This window comes from Piliocolobus tephrosceles, chromosome 1 (assembly GCF_002776525.5).
Source record: "Piliocolobus tephrosceles isolate RC106 chromosome 1, ASM277652v3, whole genome shotgun sequence".
Taxonomy (NCBI): Eukaryota; Metazoa; Chordata; class Mammalia; order Primates; family Cercopithecidae; genus Piliocolobus; species Piliocolobus tephrosceles.
This window is the reverse complement of record NC_045434.1, coordinates 32,018,753-32,038,846: the sequence shown is the minus strand read 5'-3', so window position 1 is coordinate 32,038,846 and position 20,094 is coordinate 32,018,753. Positions and strand designations below refer to the sequence as shown.

Below are 20,094 nucleotides of genomic sequence, written 5' to 3'. Positions count from 1 at the left end.
ATACTACATATATAGTGTATATATATACTATCTATGTATATATATACAATTATATATATATAATTGTCAGATGCTTTACAGATGTTAAGAATTCTCTGTAGCCTATAAAAATCAAATAAATTTTCACTTAAATTAGGCTTCTATTTATCATAGGGAAATCTAGTTCATGCATCATAAAATTTTAGATCTAAAGTTACAAGACAGACTTTCTGTCAACATCTGCCTAAAAAAAAATAGACGCCTCCCACCCCCAGCAGTAGATTTGCCCAGCCTTGCCAGTTGTATTGTAAAGTGGGAATTCCAACCTAGCTGACCTCACCTTCACGTCCAATCTTCACTTCCAGTCATGATATTCTCATTACTCCCTTGGTATCATTCCCTTGATTGATACTCAAGGTCCCATTTTGCAGTTGAAGAAGGAGTCTCTGTGAAAGGTAATGCCAATTAGAGTTCTCCCAGATAGTACAAGGCAGAACCCGAGGACAAGACCAGAAGCTGGGTCCCATATACCAGCTACTGAGGTTTCTCCTAATCCACACTGACACGAAGCCATGAACAAACTGGGCTGACCGCATGTGCTGAAAAATGAGTGTGGATCCATTAGGTTCCGAACCATAGACCCTTCCTGCAGATTCCCACATGGGGATACATCAAAGAGCACATGGTCAGGGGCATTGGGCAGCTGCACCTGGTGGGAGGCGGCACCCGGGTTGGCCCAGCACATCCTCCCACACCATTCCATGTCCTTGTTGACAGCTCTGGGCCAGCCGTGGAGTCCTGTCTGATGGGAGTTTTCTGCCCTCGGGTTCTTTTCAGAAATCTGACAGGCCCAATAAAGGCCCAGCACTGATGGAGAGAAGCTGGCTCCAAGTTCTCCCAGCAACCCCATGCTGCCTCCAGTGACACAATGGGGCCGGCTGTAATCACATTACACCCTCATCTTTCATAATTACCCTCTTTCTCCAAGTGACAGAGCATCCCAATGGCAGGGAGGAAACTATTTTTAAACGAATTCTACCAAAAAAAAAAAAAAAAAAGAGTGTCATTTTCCACAGACATAATTCTGGTTTATAAATCACCCCTAAGAACAGAGTGGGGACCACGAATGGCAGAAGCTGGAAAATTCAAATCAAGCACCGACCACCCAACCCCGGGAGGTCACTTCTCCTTCCCTGCCCAACAACCTTCACACTCATTTCATTTTCCCTCCTGCACCTTTTCTTTTTTCTTTTCCTGAGGCCCCTCTGGCCCATGTTGGTCTTCTCCACCCCATTTTGACTCTGAAAAAAAACAAAAAGAAAAGAAAAAAGCTCAAAGGCATATGGGTACCTTCTGGCTACTTCTTTTCCTCCTCACCTTCCCAGACCTTCCTCCCAGTCTCTCAAAAGTCAGAGGAGGGCATGTGGAGGAGGAAGAGGAAAAGAAAAACAACTTTAGGTAGGACACAAGCTTCAGCCAACCTCGGTGACCCAAGTCTCTCCCCACAGGCCTCCCTAGAGGGGAGTGAGCACCTTATTAACTAGGCACTAAATCAGCCTTGAGGACGATCCTGTTATCCACCTCTTACAGATTACCCAGAGAAACCTCTGGTGCTGGCCGTGATAATTATATTGATAAAGAAGCTGGAGGAAATGAATCAATGGAAGTGCACGGATCTCTTGAGTATCAATCTATCGAATTACTGCAACTCTCTTGCACTCCCATTTGTAGGGTCATTAACCATCTGTCTTGCTCACAACTATTAGTGTATCGTTGAGCCCTGGGTGTATTATCTATCCCTCAGGTTTATATTTTCTCACTCTACCTGCGAAACTCTTATGTTTCTCCACCAGCCTAGCACTCTTCCATTTTTTTTCTCCTCCACCTTCTCTTTTTTTTCCTTCCTTCTCTGTTTTTCCCTATTTTTCCCATCTTAGTCCACTTGGGCTGCTAAAAGAAAATACCGTAGACTGGGTGGTTTATGAACAAAAGAAATTTATTTCTCACCATTCCAGAAGCTGGGAAGTCCCAGGTCAAGGTGCTGGCAGCTTCAGAGTTCGGGGAGGGCTCACTCTTTAGTTCTTAGGTGGCACCTTCTAGCTGTGTCCTCACATGTAGAAGAGGCAAGGAGTATCCTTATCTCCCTTTTATTTTGAGACAGGATCTTACTCTGTCACTCAGGCTGGAGTGCAGTGGCACAATCTCAGCTCACTGCAGCCTCAAGCAACCCTTCCACCTCAGCCTCCTGAGTAGCTGGGGCTACAGACACACACCACCACGCGTGGCTAATTTTTGTAATTTTTGTAGAGACATGGTTTCGCCATGTTGCCCAGGCTGGTCTCAAACTCCTGGGCTCGAGAAATACACCTGTCTTGGCCTCCCAAAGTGCTGAGATGACAGGCATGAGCCACTGTGCCCAACTCTCTCTACATCTTTTATAAGGGCACTAATCCCATTCATGGGAATTTTGCCACCATGACTTAATCACCTTCCAGAGTCCCTATCTCTTAATGCCATCCTCTTGGGAATTTCAGCATATGAATTTTGCGGGGACACAAACATTCAGACCATGGCATCCTGCTTCTCCTACAACCAGTTTATTTCTTTAACTGGCCTATTTTGGTTCGAGTCCTCGACTCTTACTTATTCTAGTCTCTTTGACTCATCTGAGATACAGGAAGAGAGTGAAGGGCAGAGAGGAGGCTCTGCTAGTCCCCTCGAGCCTTCTAAGTTGTTGCCTTTGCAGACAGGTTTTGCATCTCGTTTAAACATTACCCACTGTCTCATACCAAAGACACAGAATGGGTCCCAGAACAAGTAAGACCTCTTTAAAGGAGATGAACATATCCAGTGCAGCACTTCCAGACATGCCACAGCATTAGGCCAGGCCTTTCTCATGGCAAGCTGCAAATTCTGTCCAACAGCATCACTAAAAAGTGCTAAAGAGGCCGAGCGCAGTGGCTCATGCCTGTAATCCCAACACTATGGAAGGCCAAGGCAGGTGGATTACCTGAGATCCAGAGTTTGAGACCAGCCTGGCCAACATGGTGAAACCCCGTCTCTTCTACAAATACAAAAATTAGCTGGGCGTGGTGGCACACACCTGTAATCCCAGCTCCTTGGGAGGCTGAGGCAGGATAATTGCTTGAGCCTGGGAGATGGGTGTTGCAGTGAGCAGAGATCATGCCACTGTACTCCAGCCTGGCCAACAGAGCAAGACTCTGTCTCAAAAAAAAAAAAAAAAGTGCCAAAGAAAGAGGCCACCTGCAGAACAGTCAGCATTCTTGGCAGTACAGAAGAATAAAAGGTGGCCACAGAGAATGAAGGCAGAAATGAAGTTTTCAGGGACACAAGAAAGAAAGCCACTTTGAAATAATTAGTGACATGAGCTTAGCAACACTACGGGCACATTGATTAAGTAGGCATTTAATAAACATTAGTTTCACTTCCCCCTTCAGCAGGCCTCAGAGAAAGTGAGAAAAATGGAGCACCTCACACCATTCATTCTATCTTCTTTCTCTGCCTTCCCCTAGAAAAGCAGCACAGGAGAGAAGCAGACAGGTTGACAGTGGTGTGACAAGGGATGGATTGTCATCCATCCCTTGGGTAGAACTGGAGCGCAGGACATATTGGGAGATCTCAGAGAAGTGAATGAAGCCAGAGGGAGCCCATGAAAGGCCATGGGTTTCTATAACTGCTGGCTCAGTGGAGAATTGTTCTGGAAAATGACAAGTTTAGAAAATGTTCCCTGGCTCCTCTAGGATCAAAGTTTACTGGGTTACAACTGCTCCTGATTTCAGGGACACTATAGAGGCTGGAGACTTTTAAATAAAGAGCCATCAAACAAGCCTCCTCTCAAGGAGAGACTGAAGCAATTTCTGAGGAGATAGCTTGGATTGGTGGAGAAAACATTAATCTCAAAGTCATCCCTGTCAGAAAGTCCTAAATCTGAACCCAGGGGGAGAAGAGTGTTGACTTGTAAGAGCTCTAAGTCTTTTCATGAGAATGGTATGTAAACCCTAATTAAAGCTGGCTGGAAAACAGACACTGAGAGCACAGACCATGGTCTGCAAAATCTGGGTTCAGTCTTGGCTCCTCTGCACAATAACTGTGCAATCTTGGTCAAATCCTTTGACCTTTCCTGAGATTGATTTTCTTCATCTTAAATAATGGAGACAGAAAGTGGACCTATCATCACAGGAAAATCACCACAGGGCCCTGCTGGTTGTCTGCAGCAAGTCTGATTGACTGATGCCCCATTCTGATTGGTTGCAGCCCAAACCACACCAGTCGCTAAATATCTTGACTCTTAAATATCACTGTTCCCTAGCTTATAGGTTGCTGTGAGAAATAAATACAATAATACCAGGAAAATGCTTAACTTGGCCCAATTATTACTAGTATTTGTTATGGGCTGAATTGTGTCCCTGCTTTCCTAAGAAGACGTGTTGAAATCCTAACCCCCAGAACCTCAGAATGTAAACTTATTTGGAAATAGAGTCATTGCAGATAAAAGCAACTAAATTAAGATGAGATCACACTGGAGTGGAGTGGTTCCTCTAATCCGGTGTGACTACTATACTTTTAAGAAGACAACCATATGAAGAAACAAGGAGAACACAGGGCACAGACAGAGGCAGACTGGAGTGATGCATCTACAAGCAGAGGAATGGTGAGGGATGCTAGCAGTCACCAGCAGCTGGGAGAGCAGCATGGGGCAGATTCCCTCCCAGAGACCTAGGGAAGAATCAACCCTGCTGATGCCTGACTTGGACTTCTGCCACCAGAACTATGAGAGAATAAAGTTCTGCTGTTTTAAGCCACTCAGTTTGTGATTATTTGTTACGGCAGCCCTAGGGAACTAATGCCATATTACAGTGGGTTGGCTCCTCAAAGCCCACTAAGACCAAGAATTTATAAAGCATCAGGAAAGAGAAGACCTCAATGTTCATTCTAGCCCAATCGCTCATCTGACGCTTAACATCCCTTCTTCGGCACTCTCATTAAGTAGTGTTTCCACCTGTACCTGAACACTTCCAGTGACCAGGAAGTCACTACTTACCATGACACCCAGGTAACTTTCATTATTAGCAATGCTAGTCTGTATATTGACCTAAAATCTGTTTCCTTGTAGATTCTCCCATTTGGTGGAAACCACTTCCCTAGGACCTTTTGCCATATACTTAGCATTTTACAACCCTTCAAATACTTGCATTCATTGAACAAGCCATGCTCTTGTACATATCATAGTTTTAGCAAATGTAAGTTCTTCTGTGTGAAATGAACTTTGGCCTCCTCCACCTAAAGAATAATCCATTAAAGTCAAGTTTGGTACTATCCCCTGATAGAGTAGGTTACATGATGGGAAAAAGCAATCCCCAAATCTGGGCTTCAAACATCAAAAGATTATTTCTCACACGACATGTTCTCATATGACATGTCCACTGTGAGTCAGCAGGAAACTCTGTAGTCAGCAGGGGACCCAGGCTGGCAGAGCAGAGCAGCCACCAACCTGAACTCTGCCAGTCACCTCCGGAGAGAGAAAGCTCTAGGGTGTCTCCTATCAGCAATGTTAATGTACCAGCCCAGAAAAGACACCCACCACTTCCTCTCACAATTCATCGGCCAGAACTAGCACCATGGCCTCGCCTAACCAAGACAGGGCTGGAAGATGCAGTCCTCCTGGAAAGCCAGGCCAGAAATATTTGGCAAACGGCACTGACGGCCACCCCACCCACTCTGCGTGCCCCTCCCTGCAGCCCCCGGCAGAGTTGTTAGCATCTCCTCCAGCCTTCTCAGAGCAGGTGATGTATTTGTTAGCCATGGTAATTATCACATTGCATTGTCGTTATATTTACTTGTGTTTTCATCTCCTCCATGAAAATGAGAGTTTCTCAAGGACAGGTTAGGGCATAGTAAGTGTTTGATATGTGGATGCATTTGAGAACAGTGACCATCTATCCAGTGTAAAAGCCAAATGACTTACAGGGGTTTACAAGACTGGGCATGACCTGGACCCCGCTACTTCTCTGACCTTATCTCCCCACAGGGCTCCCTTGTTCATTTGGCCCCAGCCACACTATGCCTCAAACTCACCAGACCGGCCCCTGCCTCAGAGACTCGAACTATTCCCTCACTATCTATTCAGCTCACCACCCCACTTCTGTTGGGTGTCCTCTCAGCTGTCAGCTTCTCAGAGAAGCCCGTCCTGATCATGCCCCACACAATGTCAACCTGCCCGGCTCCCTCCATAGCAGTTACCACTTCTTGACACAAGCACAAACTCATGTGTGTTGCATTATCACATGCTAAATATCACATAATTTGTATTATATAATACATTATATATGACATATATAATTGTTTGTGGTATTTATTTATATGCCCCAACCCCGCCACCCACATATACTTGAATGCAACTTCTAAAAGAAAAAGACCAGCATATAGTAGGTACTCAATAAATATCTTTCAAATGAGTGAATGATAAATGAATAAATGTACCCCCTAAGTCTTCACATCTTTGGACCAAAATCCTAAACTTATCCCTCTCATATTATAGGATTTTGAGTCCCTCTAACAACCCAGGCACCTAGAAGTGGCCAATGATCAGTGCAGTAAAGAGTAGAACAACACAGTCCCTTGTCTATCTTTTGTCTTATATTTTAATTAATAAAGCCTATGTTTGACTAAGAGTTCAGGGGTTACAAAAATCACAGTGTTGACGGACTCATAGCAAGTTTAGTTATTGACTAAGATATTTAGTGTTTTTTACACATAAAACTGTACCTTTCCCCCTCCATGTAATTTTGTAGCTGTCACTTTGGACCTAAAAGTGTAGGACCTAACATTTTTCTCTCTTAATTTCCCTGTCACTTGTCTTCCTTTTCATTGATAATGTCATTTATTCATTCACTTATTTTGAGTGTCAACTATGTGCAAAAAAGCTGTTAAGTGCTATGGGGTGCTATGTGATCATTTTCCAATTCCCAGAAGAAAAAATTATTCAGCAATATCCACATGCATCAGATAAACAAACTTTGCTTCAATTAGAAAGATAGCTAAGACCCCGTCTGTCTGTAGATGACTGATAGCAGAGCCATTTCTGGGAGACTTTCAATGATAGGAGGGCTCAAGAAAGTGATGCTCAAGAAAGCCATGCCTAGAGAACCTAAAAGTGAGGAGGCAAGTAGACACTTGGATGAGAGGGGGCTTTAGGAGCTTACAGGTAGGAGGGCAATTTGATCCCAACATGTCACTCTACCTATCCCCAAGATGTATTTACCTTGTCTGGAAGTGGCCAACAGAGCATCATCTCCCACATTGCTCCAAGGATCTCACCCATCTTTGGACAAGGCTATGTTAAGGATTGGGCTTTTCTGCTGTCCACTAATGGATAAGACATTTCATATGTTCCAGTGATTTCAGGGAAGGTCTTGACTAGGGGAAGAATCAGAACAATTATTCCACTTGTCTGCAAACAATATTTATTTATGTCAATTAATGCTGGGTACTGGGTAAATATTATACAGATAATAATTCCATTAACCCTCCAACCTTGTAAGATAAGTACCATTATTATCTCCACTTTACAGATAGGGAAACTGAAGCACAGAGCAGGTAAGAGAAACTGAGGCACAAAGAGCTTAAGTGATCTTCCCACAGCTAGAAAATGAAAGAGCTGAGGCTTGAACCTAAACAGAGACTCCATGGGCTCCAGAGTCTACAGTCTCAACAGCTCTGCTCCGGTCTGCTCCTGTCCATATTGCAAGCAGGGACAGATAATAGTCAGTATATAGTAAGGGCTGAATAATAAGGCATGATTTTATACTAGGTACTAATACAGGTTATTCCTAATAAAATCAACCCTCAGGCATTTTTCAGAACTGAAATTGAACAGACCAGTATCTAACTTGAGGATAATGGCGAGGGATTAAATTAGTTGGAGAATGATTTAACCTTTTGCTCACTGAGCATTTTCTCATGAATTCATCTTTCCATCCTTCCAGGGATCTATTTATCCACTTATTCAACAACTATGCACTGAGCACTCTCACCGTCCTGGAGCGATGGTCACACACTGCAGATAAGACACAGTCTGACCGACAAGGACTTAGCAGTCCAGGTGGGGAGAAGCAGGCAAAGGAAGCCCATGGTCTAGCATGGCAAGTGCTGTCAGAAGTGGGGCCTGGAAGTGAGGGATATGAATTCAGCCTGCATTTGGGAGAATAGCTGAGGAGGCAGGAGGGAAAAGATGAGAGACAAATGCTCATGGAGAAAAGAACATTGAATCTGACCCTAGCAAAATTTTCTAATCACAATATTCCTGGGAAGATCTTAGAAATTACACAATTTCCATCAAAAGCCAGAGAAAATGGAATATTCTTTTCAAGAAAGGCCCTGGGACATAGTAATTAATAATACAGGTTTTGGAGTCAGACCTGCATTCAAATCTTAACCTCTCTTGGAAGAACTTCCTCCATTAGAAGATGGAGCTAATCATAGTGTCCCATCACAAGGTTGTCTGGAGGGTCATGTAAGCTCATGTGTGAGGGGCTCAGCACAGTCTGTACTGAGTACAAATGCAATAAATCCTAGTTGTGACCTTCTTCTCAGACGCATAGTCACACTCACTTGGTCCCTTAGTCCTTAATCTTCTTAGTAACTCTTAGAACCAAGGTTTGTAAATCTCTTTTCTGTTTTGCATAGAGAATACAAAAGGAATAAAATTTCTGTAAACCTGATTTGCATCTCAGTGAGTTTATTGTACTCTATGGTTCTTGGTGACTAGGTAACCAGCAGAGGAGCTAATTCATTATTTTACCAATTTAAACAGGAACTTGGAAGAAAAGCATCTGGAGGTCACAGAGCACAAGGACTATACTAACATGAAGATTTACAGAAAGTTCAGCTCACACAGCCAGAGATAATCACAAATGTACCCAAGGATTATTGACAATCACAATTACCTGGAGCTATATTATTTACCTGGCTGGTTATTCTGAAGACAACTTGTATGAATAGATGAGCTGAGAGGAGCTCATGAAGTTGTTTCGAAGTGGCTGGCAGAGTCCTTTTGCAATAAATATCTGGGGAAATAGGAGAGGACACCCAAGGCTCCCTGGTCCAATTTCTCACCTGGAAGTGAAAAGAAACTCTGAGTACTCCTCAGAGGAACAGCCCATCCACAGGGCCCCAGCCCCCAGTCCTCATGTTTCCTCCAAGAACCACTTGCCCACCATGGGACCAGACCCGTGTGTTCCAGATAAGCCTTTTGAGAAAACAAAATAGTATGCAGAAGCAGTGTCCATTTTCAGGGGTCCAGTCCTCTAGGGAACAAAGTCCTGGGCCTTTATGACATTGGGCAGCCACTGTCCCTTCCTGATGTCCCCCTTGAAAATCTCTGGCTGCCTATTCCTGAGCTTTGTAGGCTTGTGCAGAGCCATGGTGCCAAGGCATAGGTCTCAGAGGCTGTCTCTTTCCTTGGTTTCCCTTGCAGATTCCCACAACTCCATGCTGTGTGCTGCAGGCTGGTCCTGAACCCAGATCTCTGGCTGAGAGGATGGGGGCAGATGGGGAAACAGTGGTTCTGAAGAACATGCTCATTGGCGTCAACCTGATCCTTCTGGGCTCCATGCTCAAGCCTTCGGAGTGTCAGCTGGAGGTCACCACAGAAAGGGTCCAGAGACAGTCAGTGGAGGAGGAAGGAGGCATTGCCAACTACAACACATCTAGCAAAGAACAGCCTGTGGTCTTCAACCACGTGTACAATATTAACGTGCCCCTGGACAGCCTCTGCTCCTCGGGGCTAGAGGCCTCTGCTGAGCAGGAGGTGAGTGCAGAAGACGAGACTGTGGCAGAGTACACAGGCCAGACCTCAGACCACGAGAGCCAGGTCACCTTTACACACAGGATCAACCTCCCCAAAAAGGCCTGCCCATGTGCCAGTTCGGCCCAGATGCTGCAGGAGCTGCTGAGCCGGATCGAGATGCTGGAGAGAGAGGTGTCAGTGCTGAGAGACCAGTGCAACGCCAACTGCTGCCAAGAAAGTGCTGCCACAGGTAGAGTTTGGGAGCTTGCAGCATGGTCTCAGGAGGGGAAGGAGAGGGCTGAGCAGAGAGGGAGAGTGAACAAGAAGGACCAATGCACTTCCAGCAAAGACACACTCCCAGCAAAACCCTGGCATCTCTTCACACAGTCAAAGGAAAAAAGTGCCTTAGTCTGTAGCTGCCGGTTAATATGTCTCTAAGATCTAAATGCACTTCTTACCCGAGGGATTCAGTCCAGGGATTTTCTACACTGTGTAGCCTGTTTGAAATACATTAACCTGATTTTGGGGGGATGAGTCAGGTAATGGTTCATCGGTTCAGCACAGCAACTTCGATGGCGAGCAGGGAATTTGATGTCTGTCTTCATTCATCTTTGGTTTTCACAAGCTGTTGAATTGATATCTATCCATGTTAACCTGAGGGACTAGAGGATGCAGACGCTCTGTTCACTCAATCACAGCCTTTCTCCCATCTGAGTAGTGACAGTCATTAAAGTCTCGGAGGACCTATCCCCATCTTCTCCAGTGAGATGGAAGTTTTAGTCCCTGCCCCCTCAGCAAGCACTCAGAAGCGTATGCACACACACACACTCTCTGTCTCACACACACACGCATGCACATATGCATGCTCTCACACACAACACACTCACACAGCTTAGTGCACCCTCCAAAAGGCTGAAATCTCAGGGGATTTACTTCTAACATTGCCCACCCCTAATTACTAACCCTTATGAGTTATTATCTTTACCTGTCTGCAAGACATAATTAAGTCTTCAGAGTCAGAATTCCCAAGTTCAGATCCTGACTCTACTGCTTCCTAGCTGATGATCTAAGCAGTTACATATCTGTGCCTTCCTTTCCTCATCTACAAATGGTGCTAGACTAGAGCAACAAGAAGTTATTAACAATGAAAGCACCTATTCAGATGTCAGCCTGGCTTCTATAAGTACTGTATAAGCATCAGCTGTTATCAGCTGATGCCAGTGAGTGGGAATTGTATGTGTACCCCTTTGGGCACATCTTTTCTCTCCCAAAAGGTACCTTAGACCCCATGCAATTCAGTTCTTTGATGACAAGAGACATTTGTCTTGAGTTCAAGCACTCACGTCTATAGGATCCATGATCTCAAGGCTTTCAAGGGATGAAGGCTGGAGGTGGCAGAGTGAAATTTTAACAGAGTCCAGATGGCCTGCAGCTGCAGAGGGGTATCAGACACATTCACCCTGAGACACAGCAAGTCTAGAGGCAGTCACTGAGGACTAAAATCTTTCATGGGTTCCTCTCACATCCTTCTCCTCCCCATAACCAACACTATAAATTAAACAATCTGAAGAACAGAAGAGCAAGTCCAGTTCTACTGTGCTTCAATGACAATGGTCAGGTCAGCTCATCTTTTCAACGAAGCTGAATAGGGGAAAGTCCTAGGTTTCCATGAGCATGGACTCTGCAACTCAGGAACTTGGGACTTCTATAAGTGAACTTTTTGCCAGCCTTCCACCAGGATCCCTGGCAAATGTGGGAAACATCTGCAAGGAAGAGCTAAGTTAAATAATGTCAGTAAAGTATATTTTCATGGGAGCGGCATCAAGTGGCAGAATTAAGCAAGGATGTAACTTACTGACTTCATATCCTCAGGGCCAAGTGCAAAGAAGGATGCCAGCAGGTACTCCATTTGTATTTCTTTAGTATGTTTACTTGAATCATGCTAGGCAGATAAATTAGCCACTGTCGTTATCCCATAGTAAGGGCTAGGACAGAGACATGCATAGAATCCCAAAGGGGTCACAGCAAACAGTAACTAAATGAGAGCGAGGTCCTGGGGAGTCTTTGAAGTAACGATGAATGAACAGAGTGAGTCAGATGGCAGGCAGGGAGGGAGCCGGACGGGTTTGTAACATGTAAGACCTTTCTCTGCACAGTGGACTCAGTGCTCAGCCTACACCCCCTTAGGTCCCTCACAATCCCATAGCCAGCACCTGGGCATCCTGGTCAGAGGGCTGTCCTCAGTTTGTTAGAAACTTCTTGGGCTGCCCAAAGAGCGAATGAGGGGCTGGGGGATTCACATGCCCTCAGGGACAGACCTTAACCCACAGTGAAATGTGACCTTCACTGCCCAGAGCGCCCTGCAGAACTGAACCCAAGTGACTCTCCTGGGACTTGGCTTGATAATGCACCTGGGCTTGAGCACGTTCCCTTCCTGATTGTCCATTCTTCCCTACCAGTTTTTTCTGGGAACACCTTCCAATAAATCACTTTTACATGGATCTTTATCAAAGACCTACTTCTAAGGAATCCACCCTAAGACACCTTAAAGGTGAGCTTCTGGAGGACAAGGGATCAGATCTCATTCATCTTTGCCCCTAGCCCTGTGCTAGGTATAGACAGCCCATGTTAGGTGAAAATATTTATTTTTATTTTTTATTTTTTATTCATTTATTTATTTATTTATTTGAGACAGAGTCTCGCTGTGTCGCCCAGGCTGGAGTTCAGTGGCCGGATCTCAGCTCACTGCAAGCTCCACCTCCCGGGTTTACGCCATTCTCCCACCTCAGCCTCCCGAGTAGCTGGGACTACAGGTGCCCGCCACCTCGCCCGGCCAGTTTTTTGTATTTTTTAGTAGAGAAGGTGAAAATATTTATTAAATTGGATATGTACCAAACTATGTTGAGCTTCACTCTCAGCAACAGAAATCTGGTCAGAGAATGAATAGAGAGACCTTTGCCCATCCTTCCCCAGCACCATTGACAGGAGAGGCCACTGCTGCTCTTTGACCTTCTCCTTGACCATTCCAGGACAACTGGACTATATCCCTCACTGCAGTGGCCACGGCAACTTTAGCTTTGAGTCCTGTGGCTGCATCTGCAACGAAGGCTGGTTTGGCAAGAACTGCTCGGAGCCCTACTGCCCGCTGGGTTGCTCCAGCCGGGGGGTGTGTGTGGATGGCCAGTGCATCTGTGACAGCGAGTACAGCGGGGATGACTGTTCCGAACTCCGGTGCCCAACAGACTGCAGCTCCCGGGGGCTCTGCGTGGACGGGGAGTGTGTCTGTGAAGAGCCCTACACTGGCGAGGACTGCAGGGAACTGAGGTGCCCCGGGGACTGTTCGGGGAAGGGGAGATGTGCCAACGGTACCTGTTTATGCGAGGAGGGCTACGTTGGTGAGGACTGCGGCCAGCGGCAGTGTCTGAATGACTGCAGTGGGCGAGGACAATGTGAGGAGGGGCTCTGCATCTGTGAAGAGGGCTACCAGGGCCCTGACTGCTCAGCAGGTAGGCAGGGGAACTCTCTGGGGTGTTTGGCAAGGGTGGTCCAGCAAACTAGCTGGATGCCTCCAGTTAACTTGGGAAGAAAGATGAGTGAGAAAGTGAAGTTTAGGCAAAATAATTCTCAATTGAGTTGTACTCATTTGCTTTCCAAGAGAGCTGATTTCTTGAGTCAATAACAATTGATGAGGCAGATTAAAGGGGATAAAGAGTGGAAATAGGAAAAGGTCAAGTTCAGGCTGAAAGCTGGATTGTTACCCCTGAGACTGGGAAAAAGGCAATGGTAGCAATGATGACAACACTTCATTGTCCTTGAGGTGGGGGAGGGTAGACAGTGAGGTCATGGGACCATCTTAGGTAAGGCCATTCTCTAACTCTGAGGGATTCCAAGCGTTCCATCCGCTCAAAATATCTCCCTCATCAGTTGCCATATTCCAGGAATGCCTTACACAATGCTACTGCAAGAGATGGTGGTTGGTCTGTGAGGCTCTCTGATTATCCTGGAGCTTACAGATTGCAAGATGTTATTAATTTATGAAATGGTTCTAGTGGGGCAGAGTGTTTTTAGACGATGATTTAAATCTAAATAGGAATAAAGTACTAAGGACTTTGGGTAACAGCTAACATTCTAACAATTAGTACAGAATATTAAAAGAGTAAGACTCTGTTCCAGATGACTATCTAGCAAATTAGAACCAACCCTATGTATAGTCTACAATGTCAAAGCTGATCGAAAGATGATGTCCTACAATGGGGATCTAAACCCAACAGAGAGAAAAAAAAAAAACGGTGTCTCATTGGGACTGATTCTCTTTTGGATGCAAATCAGATTATGTTTATTATTTCACTATAGCTCATCCTCTTCTGACTAAATCAGTGACTATTGCACATACATTTGTTTACATTCTAAACAGTACAGATTAAGTGGTTGGTCCTTTCCATTTAGGGCTCAGAGAGCCCTCTGGGATTATTTAAAATAAAAAATAACAACAAACAAACATTTTAAACCTTCTAATGGAGCAATTTTAGGAATTCTCTGATAAGTCATGTGACATCAGTTGAAGGGGGAAAGCCTGGTAAGCCAGGTTCACCAGCTTTCTGTAAGCCAGAGTTACTCACTCCTACATGGCAGGCAATGTTCCTGCACATTTAACTTCAACTTAAATTATTTTCAAAAATCAATGGTAATAATGAAAAGGAAAACAACAATAATGCACTGTGCTTAGGGAAAAAATTTTAATGTTCCTTACTTTTTTCCATATCCACTTATTTCATTTAGCCTCCCAATTTTGTTTACTGAATTGAAATATCTTTCTAAAAATATAGTCACCACACCAATTATCCCAAAGTGAATTTCAAGCAGAAATTAAGCCTTATTGTGTCTGAATCCAAAGTCACTAGGCACCTTCTGGGAAGCCAGGCTGATGCATGGCCCCAGTTCCCATCCAGGGGATCAGGCTCCATGAGGCCCCATCTGGAGGACACCCGGGGTCAGTGTGGGCCATCGCTGTGTTGATGCTATTCTGTAGCACACATGCTTCTTAGTAGACTCAATCTTTGGTGGTCTGGATATACCTGTCATATTCTTGACCCTGCTTTTCTACAGGGATAGGTTCATTTGCAGACAAAATCTTGATCTAATCCAGGACTCACACTGAACCCTCCTGGCTACCCCAGGGAAGACGCAGCAGCTGCTAGCATAGCTACAACTGGGTTGAGTCCAAACTGTGAACACGTTACCTCCGACATGGTACCTCTGTGCTGCTTGAGGAACACTTCAATAGGCCCAGATAAATTACTTTACAGGTTCCCAAAGCATGTGAAGAAGGACAGTTGCATAATCTCCATCTGTTTCTATAGCAACCCTAGAGCCACAACTCATTTGCAGGAGGTCTACTCTTAAGGCCTGCTTTTTAAACCAAGTGCTACAGGTCTCTTCCAGAGAAGTATCTAGGTCATTATCTAAAGTGCTACTTTGCTTGCTCGCTGTGAAAAGGCTGTAGGAGAAGGGGCTATTTATCCACTGTTAGACGTTCCTGGCCGGGTGCACACACCACAGCACTATGTTCCCATTGCCCATAGGACTGAGGAGAGGAGAGAGAAGGGTTAGGAAGGTGAAAACACTGAAAGTCTCAAAATATACTTCCTTATAGGGCATTCTTTTCTCTTTGGAAAGGGCGTAGAAAATAGCTGCCCGTTGTGTGGATTTCATTCTGAGGCCCCCCACATCTGCAGCACTTGAGCACAATTGAACAACGTTGCCAAGGTCACTACATTTGACTCCTAGCCTTGATCTATCCTCATAGTGTGCCAAGGGACAAAATCTCAAGACTTCCGCCTCCATTTTCTGCCCATGTACAGATAACAGAACAAAACATTCATGAATATGAGAACTTAAAACAAGCCTTAGAAAGAAGCTTCTCATTTTACAGATTTAAAAAGCAGCAGTCAGTGAGCCAGATTTTCCCAGAGCCAGACAGCTAATTAATGGTGGAGTAAGAAAAGGAATCCTGGTCTCCTACCAGCTTCTAGCACTCTTTTATCTTCTCTGGAATGCAAAGTAGAATAGAATTGAAAAATAAAAATTTTAAAGCCACATAGACAAAGAAGTAGCCTTTTGGTATGAAAGCTGAGCTCCATCACATGATAAAAAAAAAAAAAAGGGTGTCAGAGGTAGGGTGGAAAAGCACATTCAACCATTTGTCCACATCTCTCCCCAGTGATGGTGGTTAGTGCGGGGGCTGGCCAGCGAGCTGGCCAAAACTCCCCCGGAGCCAGCAGGATAAAAGAACCATCAGAGCAGGGTCTTGAGACAATCCAGAAAGCTGTTCCCTGGACTTCAGTCAGACCCACGGAGATTCATCAGTGTCAGCCTCTGCTCTGTCAGGACTGCAGCCAGCCCAACCTTTGGCACCCGAAACCACTTGCTCTTTGGAGTAAGACACATCACGGAACTAATTCCAACTGCTCTCACCACATAAGTGCAACATTTATGCAAGATCTAAAAAGGAAACAGCATGGCATCTTTGCAGATAAGCAACCCTGATTCCTCAAGCCACAGTTTATTCCTCTTTAACAGCCTGCTCTTCCTCAAGTTTCAAAGTTGACACCCCAAAGAAAGTAAGACTAAGAATATTTTGCACTCACCATGAATTCATTGAATTAAGGCACGAGGCTCTTTGATTGTTTGTGGTACAGTTCAATATAATTTTGTTTTGTAAGGATTACTGATGCCTAGTGTACATAGCTGTGTACATAGCTGCTGCTAAGTTAGAGTGCAAGTAGTGGTGGTCTCCTCCATTGAGCCACCATTGTCAAGACCACTTCCACGAGGAATGACACCAGTTACTGCTTTCTCGGTCAGAAGTGTTGGCAATGTTTACCACCAGTCTCAGGCCTTAAGCTAAGTTGCCAAGATTTTTTTAAAAATCCTTCTGCACCTCTTTTTGTGCTTTAAAATCCCAAAATGCTCTTCTTAGATCACCCTCTATTGTCAATATTAGCTTTGAAGAAGGAAGCAGAAAGGAATACACTGATTTGTTCCAAATGCCTGAAGAATTGCTGGTGACTTGAAATTTGAAGTGGTCATTTCTGCCACTCTGACAGAAGTCCTGCATAGGAAACCTGGAGTTAATGTGTTGAATCATAGGAGACAGGCACTAGAGAACCTGTTTAAAAAGAATTTTCTTACCTCTAGGATGAGCACCAATCTAGAGATCACATCTACTAAGATCATCTGAATTATTCCTAATATAGTTTACTTTGGGAGGCCATGTATAAATGAAAGGAGGCATCTTGTGCAATCTGTAACCTGCTGCCTAAATTGTAGGGGAAAGAATGAAGACTGTAGAAGATCAGGGTTTGACAGTCAGTTCTGCTATGACACCACTCTGACTTTTGGCACATCCTTAACCTGGGATTCAGCTTCCTCATTGGTAAAGCTGGGATAATTATATCTACATGAACTACCTCATAGGGTTGCTATTAAATTTTTTTTTAATTCTAGTTAGATGGTATATCTGAAAATAGTTTATAGACTGTGAAATGCTACACAAACGTAAAGTGGTGTTGTATATTAGCTAAGAAGTTTTACAGTCATTCTACCTGCATTCTAATCCTAGCTTCTATGTTTGCTGACTGTGTGGTCCAGTTTTGTCACCTATAAAATAGTAGTAATAATGATACCTTAATTCCATAGTGTTGGCGAGAGGATGAAATGAAATAATGTACATAAAAGTGGTTAGCATTGTACCTGGTGCATAATAAGTGCTCGGTATAATCATGCAAAATCCTGACAGGTTCTAAATATCAACTCTTCTTCTCATGGCCTAGGAGTCATTCTGTACGTGTTATACAGGCTGTCCCAAAGATTTTAGTGAAATTCAAAGCTTTAAAAAGGTCAGAAATATAGGTGATACAGTTTATAAAACATCATTTGAAAGTTTATTTAAATTTCATTTACACTTCTTTAGTTTTATAAATTTTAAATGAAAATTTTTAAAATTTTTGTTTCAGTCAACATTTGCCATCCTCAAGAAGCTCTGCTTTCTAGACTGTTTTATTCAATGAATGGTTTTAGGTAACAGTAATTGAAGCAAATGTCCAGCAGTGCATATATATGCTGCTGATTCTATCCTGTGAGTCTGAGATCTGTTAAAGGTCTCCTTGTATCTCTGCCTTTGCTGAGGATTTGAGGGTGCATGTATGAGTACAATGAGACAGCACTCTCCACTCACATGGTCCTGCAAAACACAGCTGGCTTCAGCCTACCTGGCTGTAAAGGGGAAGGGTGCGATTACCCAGGGGAGAAATTCAAAACCTATGACAACGCTTAAACTCATGGAAGCCTCCACTACATATAAATTTATAAGTTAATAATGATCATTTAAATAAATATTGGCTTGATCTTTGATTTAATCTATGGGCAGGTCTAATTACAGACACACTGGAGTTAGCCTCCTAGTTAGTCTTAAAGTCTTAATTATTTAATGGCCACAACACTGGTGAATCTTCATTTTCCAAGACGATGCACAAAAGGCTATTTCTATGTGTTTTTAACCTTTGGTGACTCCAAGCAGTATTTGAGAAATCAGAAGAAAGTAAAGCAAAGTCCTCAAGAATTTTTTTTTATCATCATCATCTCCAAGATTGAGGCTAACAAAAATTAGTTTAACACGAGCTAGGTTTCTTTCAGAACATAAGTGGTCTTTAAAAGGGAAAATTCTACAATAATGGGCTGTTGAGTGTCTTCATCAGGCCATGGTATCCAGGACTTACTGTTTTGGCTTCTCATAATTTGCAAGATAATCAGGAATGAGTCTTTATTTCCACTTGCCAGATCAGATATTGGCTCCCAGAGTAATCTGATGACAATAACTTATTAAACCACCAAAAATTTTGGCCAGTGGTGTGCTGTTAAATATCTAACAGCCTGGCTCTCTGAAGGAAAAAAATTTAAAAGCCCTGTTGTGTAGCATTTGCCAGTTTCCATGATGTAAATACTCTCTCCATGGCCAATTTCAATTACCAACGTGACGTCACTAAACATGGAGCTGGAAACAGATGTGTAGTAGGGTACATTCATAGAATATTTTCACCAGACAGATAGAGCACACATAAATTATCTGAAAGGTATAGATAATAGTAAAATGTAGTCAAATAATTTGAAAGTGATAAATTTTGAGTATCTATTACCTTTGTTTTTAATATAATTTACTTAAGTATTAGGTTATAAAATTGAATCTTTAGTAATGGCTCTATTCAACGACAGTCTTGAAACGGTCCTGAAAATTTGACAATCAGCCTTTACAAGCCAGTAGGAGCTGGCTCCAGTGCATGTTCATGACCTTATAGACACTGTGGTACTAAGCACCAAAAAGACAAGAGCCTGCTCACAAAGGAAGTTACAAATCACTTAAAGCCATTGAGCCCAGCAGAATATATAGACATGGCATAGGGGGTGAGATGTGAGGAAGAAAGTTGAGTCCAGGATGGGGAAGGCAATCCTCTGAGCTCATGCTATCTATGTATTGCCTCCTGGTAGTTGCCCCTCCAGAGGACTTGCGAGTGGCTGGTATCAGCGACAGGTCCATTGAGCTGGAATGGGACGGGCCGATGGCAGTGACGGAATATGTGATCTCTTACCAGCCGACGGCCCTGGGGGGCCTCCAGCTCCAGCAGCGGGTGCCTGGAGATTGGAGTGGTGTCACCATCACGGAGCTGGAGCCAGGTCTCACCTACAACATCAGCGTCTACGCTGTCATTAGCAACATCCTCAGCCTTCCCATCACTGCCAAGGTGGCCACCCGTACGTACCATTTCCCCGTCCTGCTTCATTTTCCTTTTCTCCTACATGAGATCATGGACATTCATGATAGTAGTGTCTTTTCTTAATTCTTCAGGGATGCCTGGAATAGTCATTGCCCTTGAGGGGAAGGGCTAAAGATGTGGCCCATTTAGAAAGGATACATCATTAAAAAGCACTTTCGATTAAAAAGAGTTTCCAAATTCAGGCAGCTTTCATAAATTATAGAACCAAAAGGACAAAAAGTACTTTAATTATAGAGTACTGACTTGTTATAAGCTAGACTCTGATTAGACGTCAAGGAAAGTATGAGACATCTACAGACTTTGAATCAGTTAGAGATACAAAACAAGGAGATATGAACTAGTACCTCTAAGAAGTAAGTGCTACATGGTATGTTCTCGACCGTAAGTGTATAGCAAAGTGAGAAAAAAAGCGTATTTAAAACCACAACTGACAACATCCCCTTCTTCTGATGTTGGCATAATTTCCTCCTGGTCTTT

The 20,094-nt window shown here is 43.9% G+C and overlaps 1 protein-coding gene across 2 annotated transcripts in view; it reads left to right on the top strand.

The window, feature by feature from the left end:
- The window catches only part of TNR (tenascin R), a 413,725-nt gene that overhangs the window by 321,534 nt on the left and 72,097 nt on the right, over positions 1–20,094 (top strand). Inside the window, exons 3-5 of one of the 2 annotated variants that reach the window (XM_023207213.2) lie at positions 9,476–10,037; positions 12,817–13,293; positions 19,331–19,594. In XM_023207213.2, the coding sequence (XP_023062981.1) occupies positions 9,539–10,037; positions 12,817–13,293; positions 19,331–19,594 (1,240 nt within the window). In that variant the 5' untranslated portion in view covers positions 9,476–9,538. Of the gene's footprint in view, positions 1–9,475; positions 10,038–12,816; positions 13,294–19,330; positions 19,595–20,094 lie in introns of those variants that run through there. The other variant, XM_031935622.1, reaches the window with a different exon arrangement.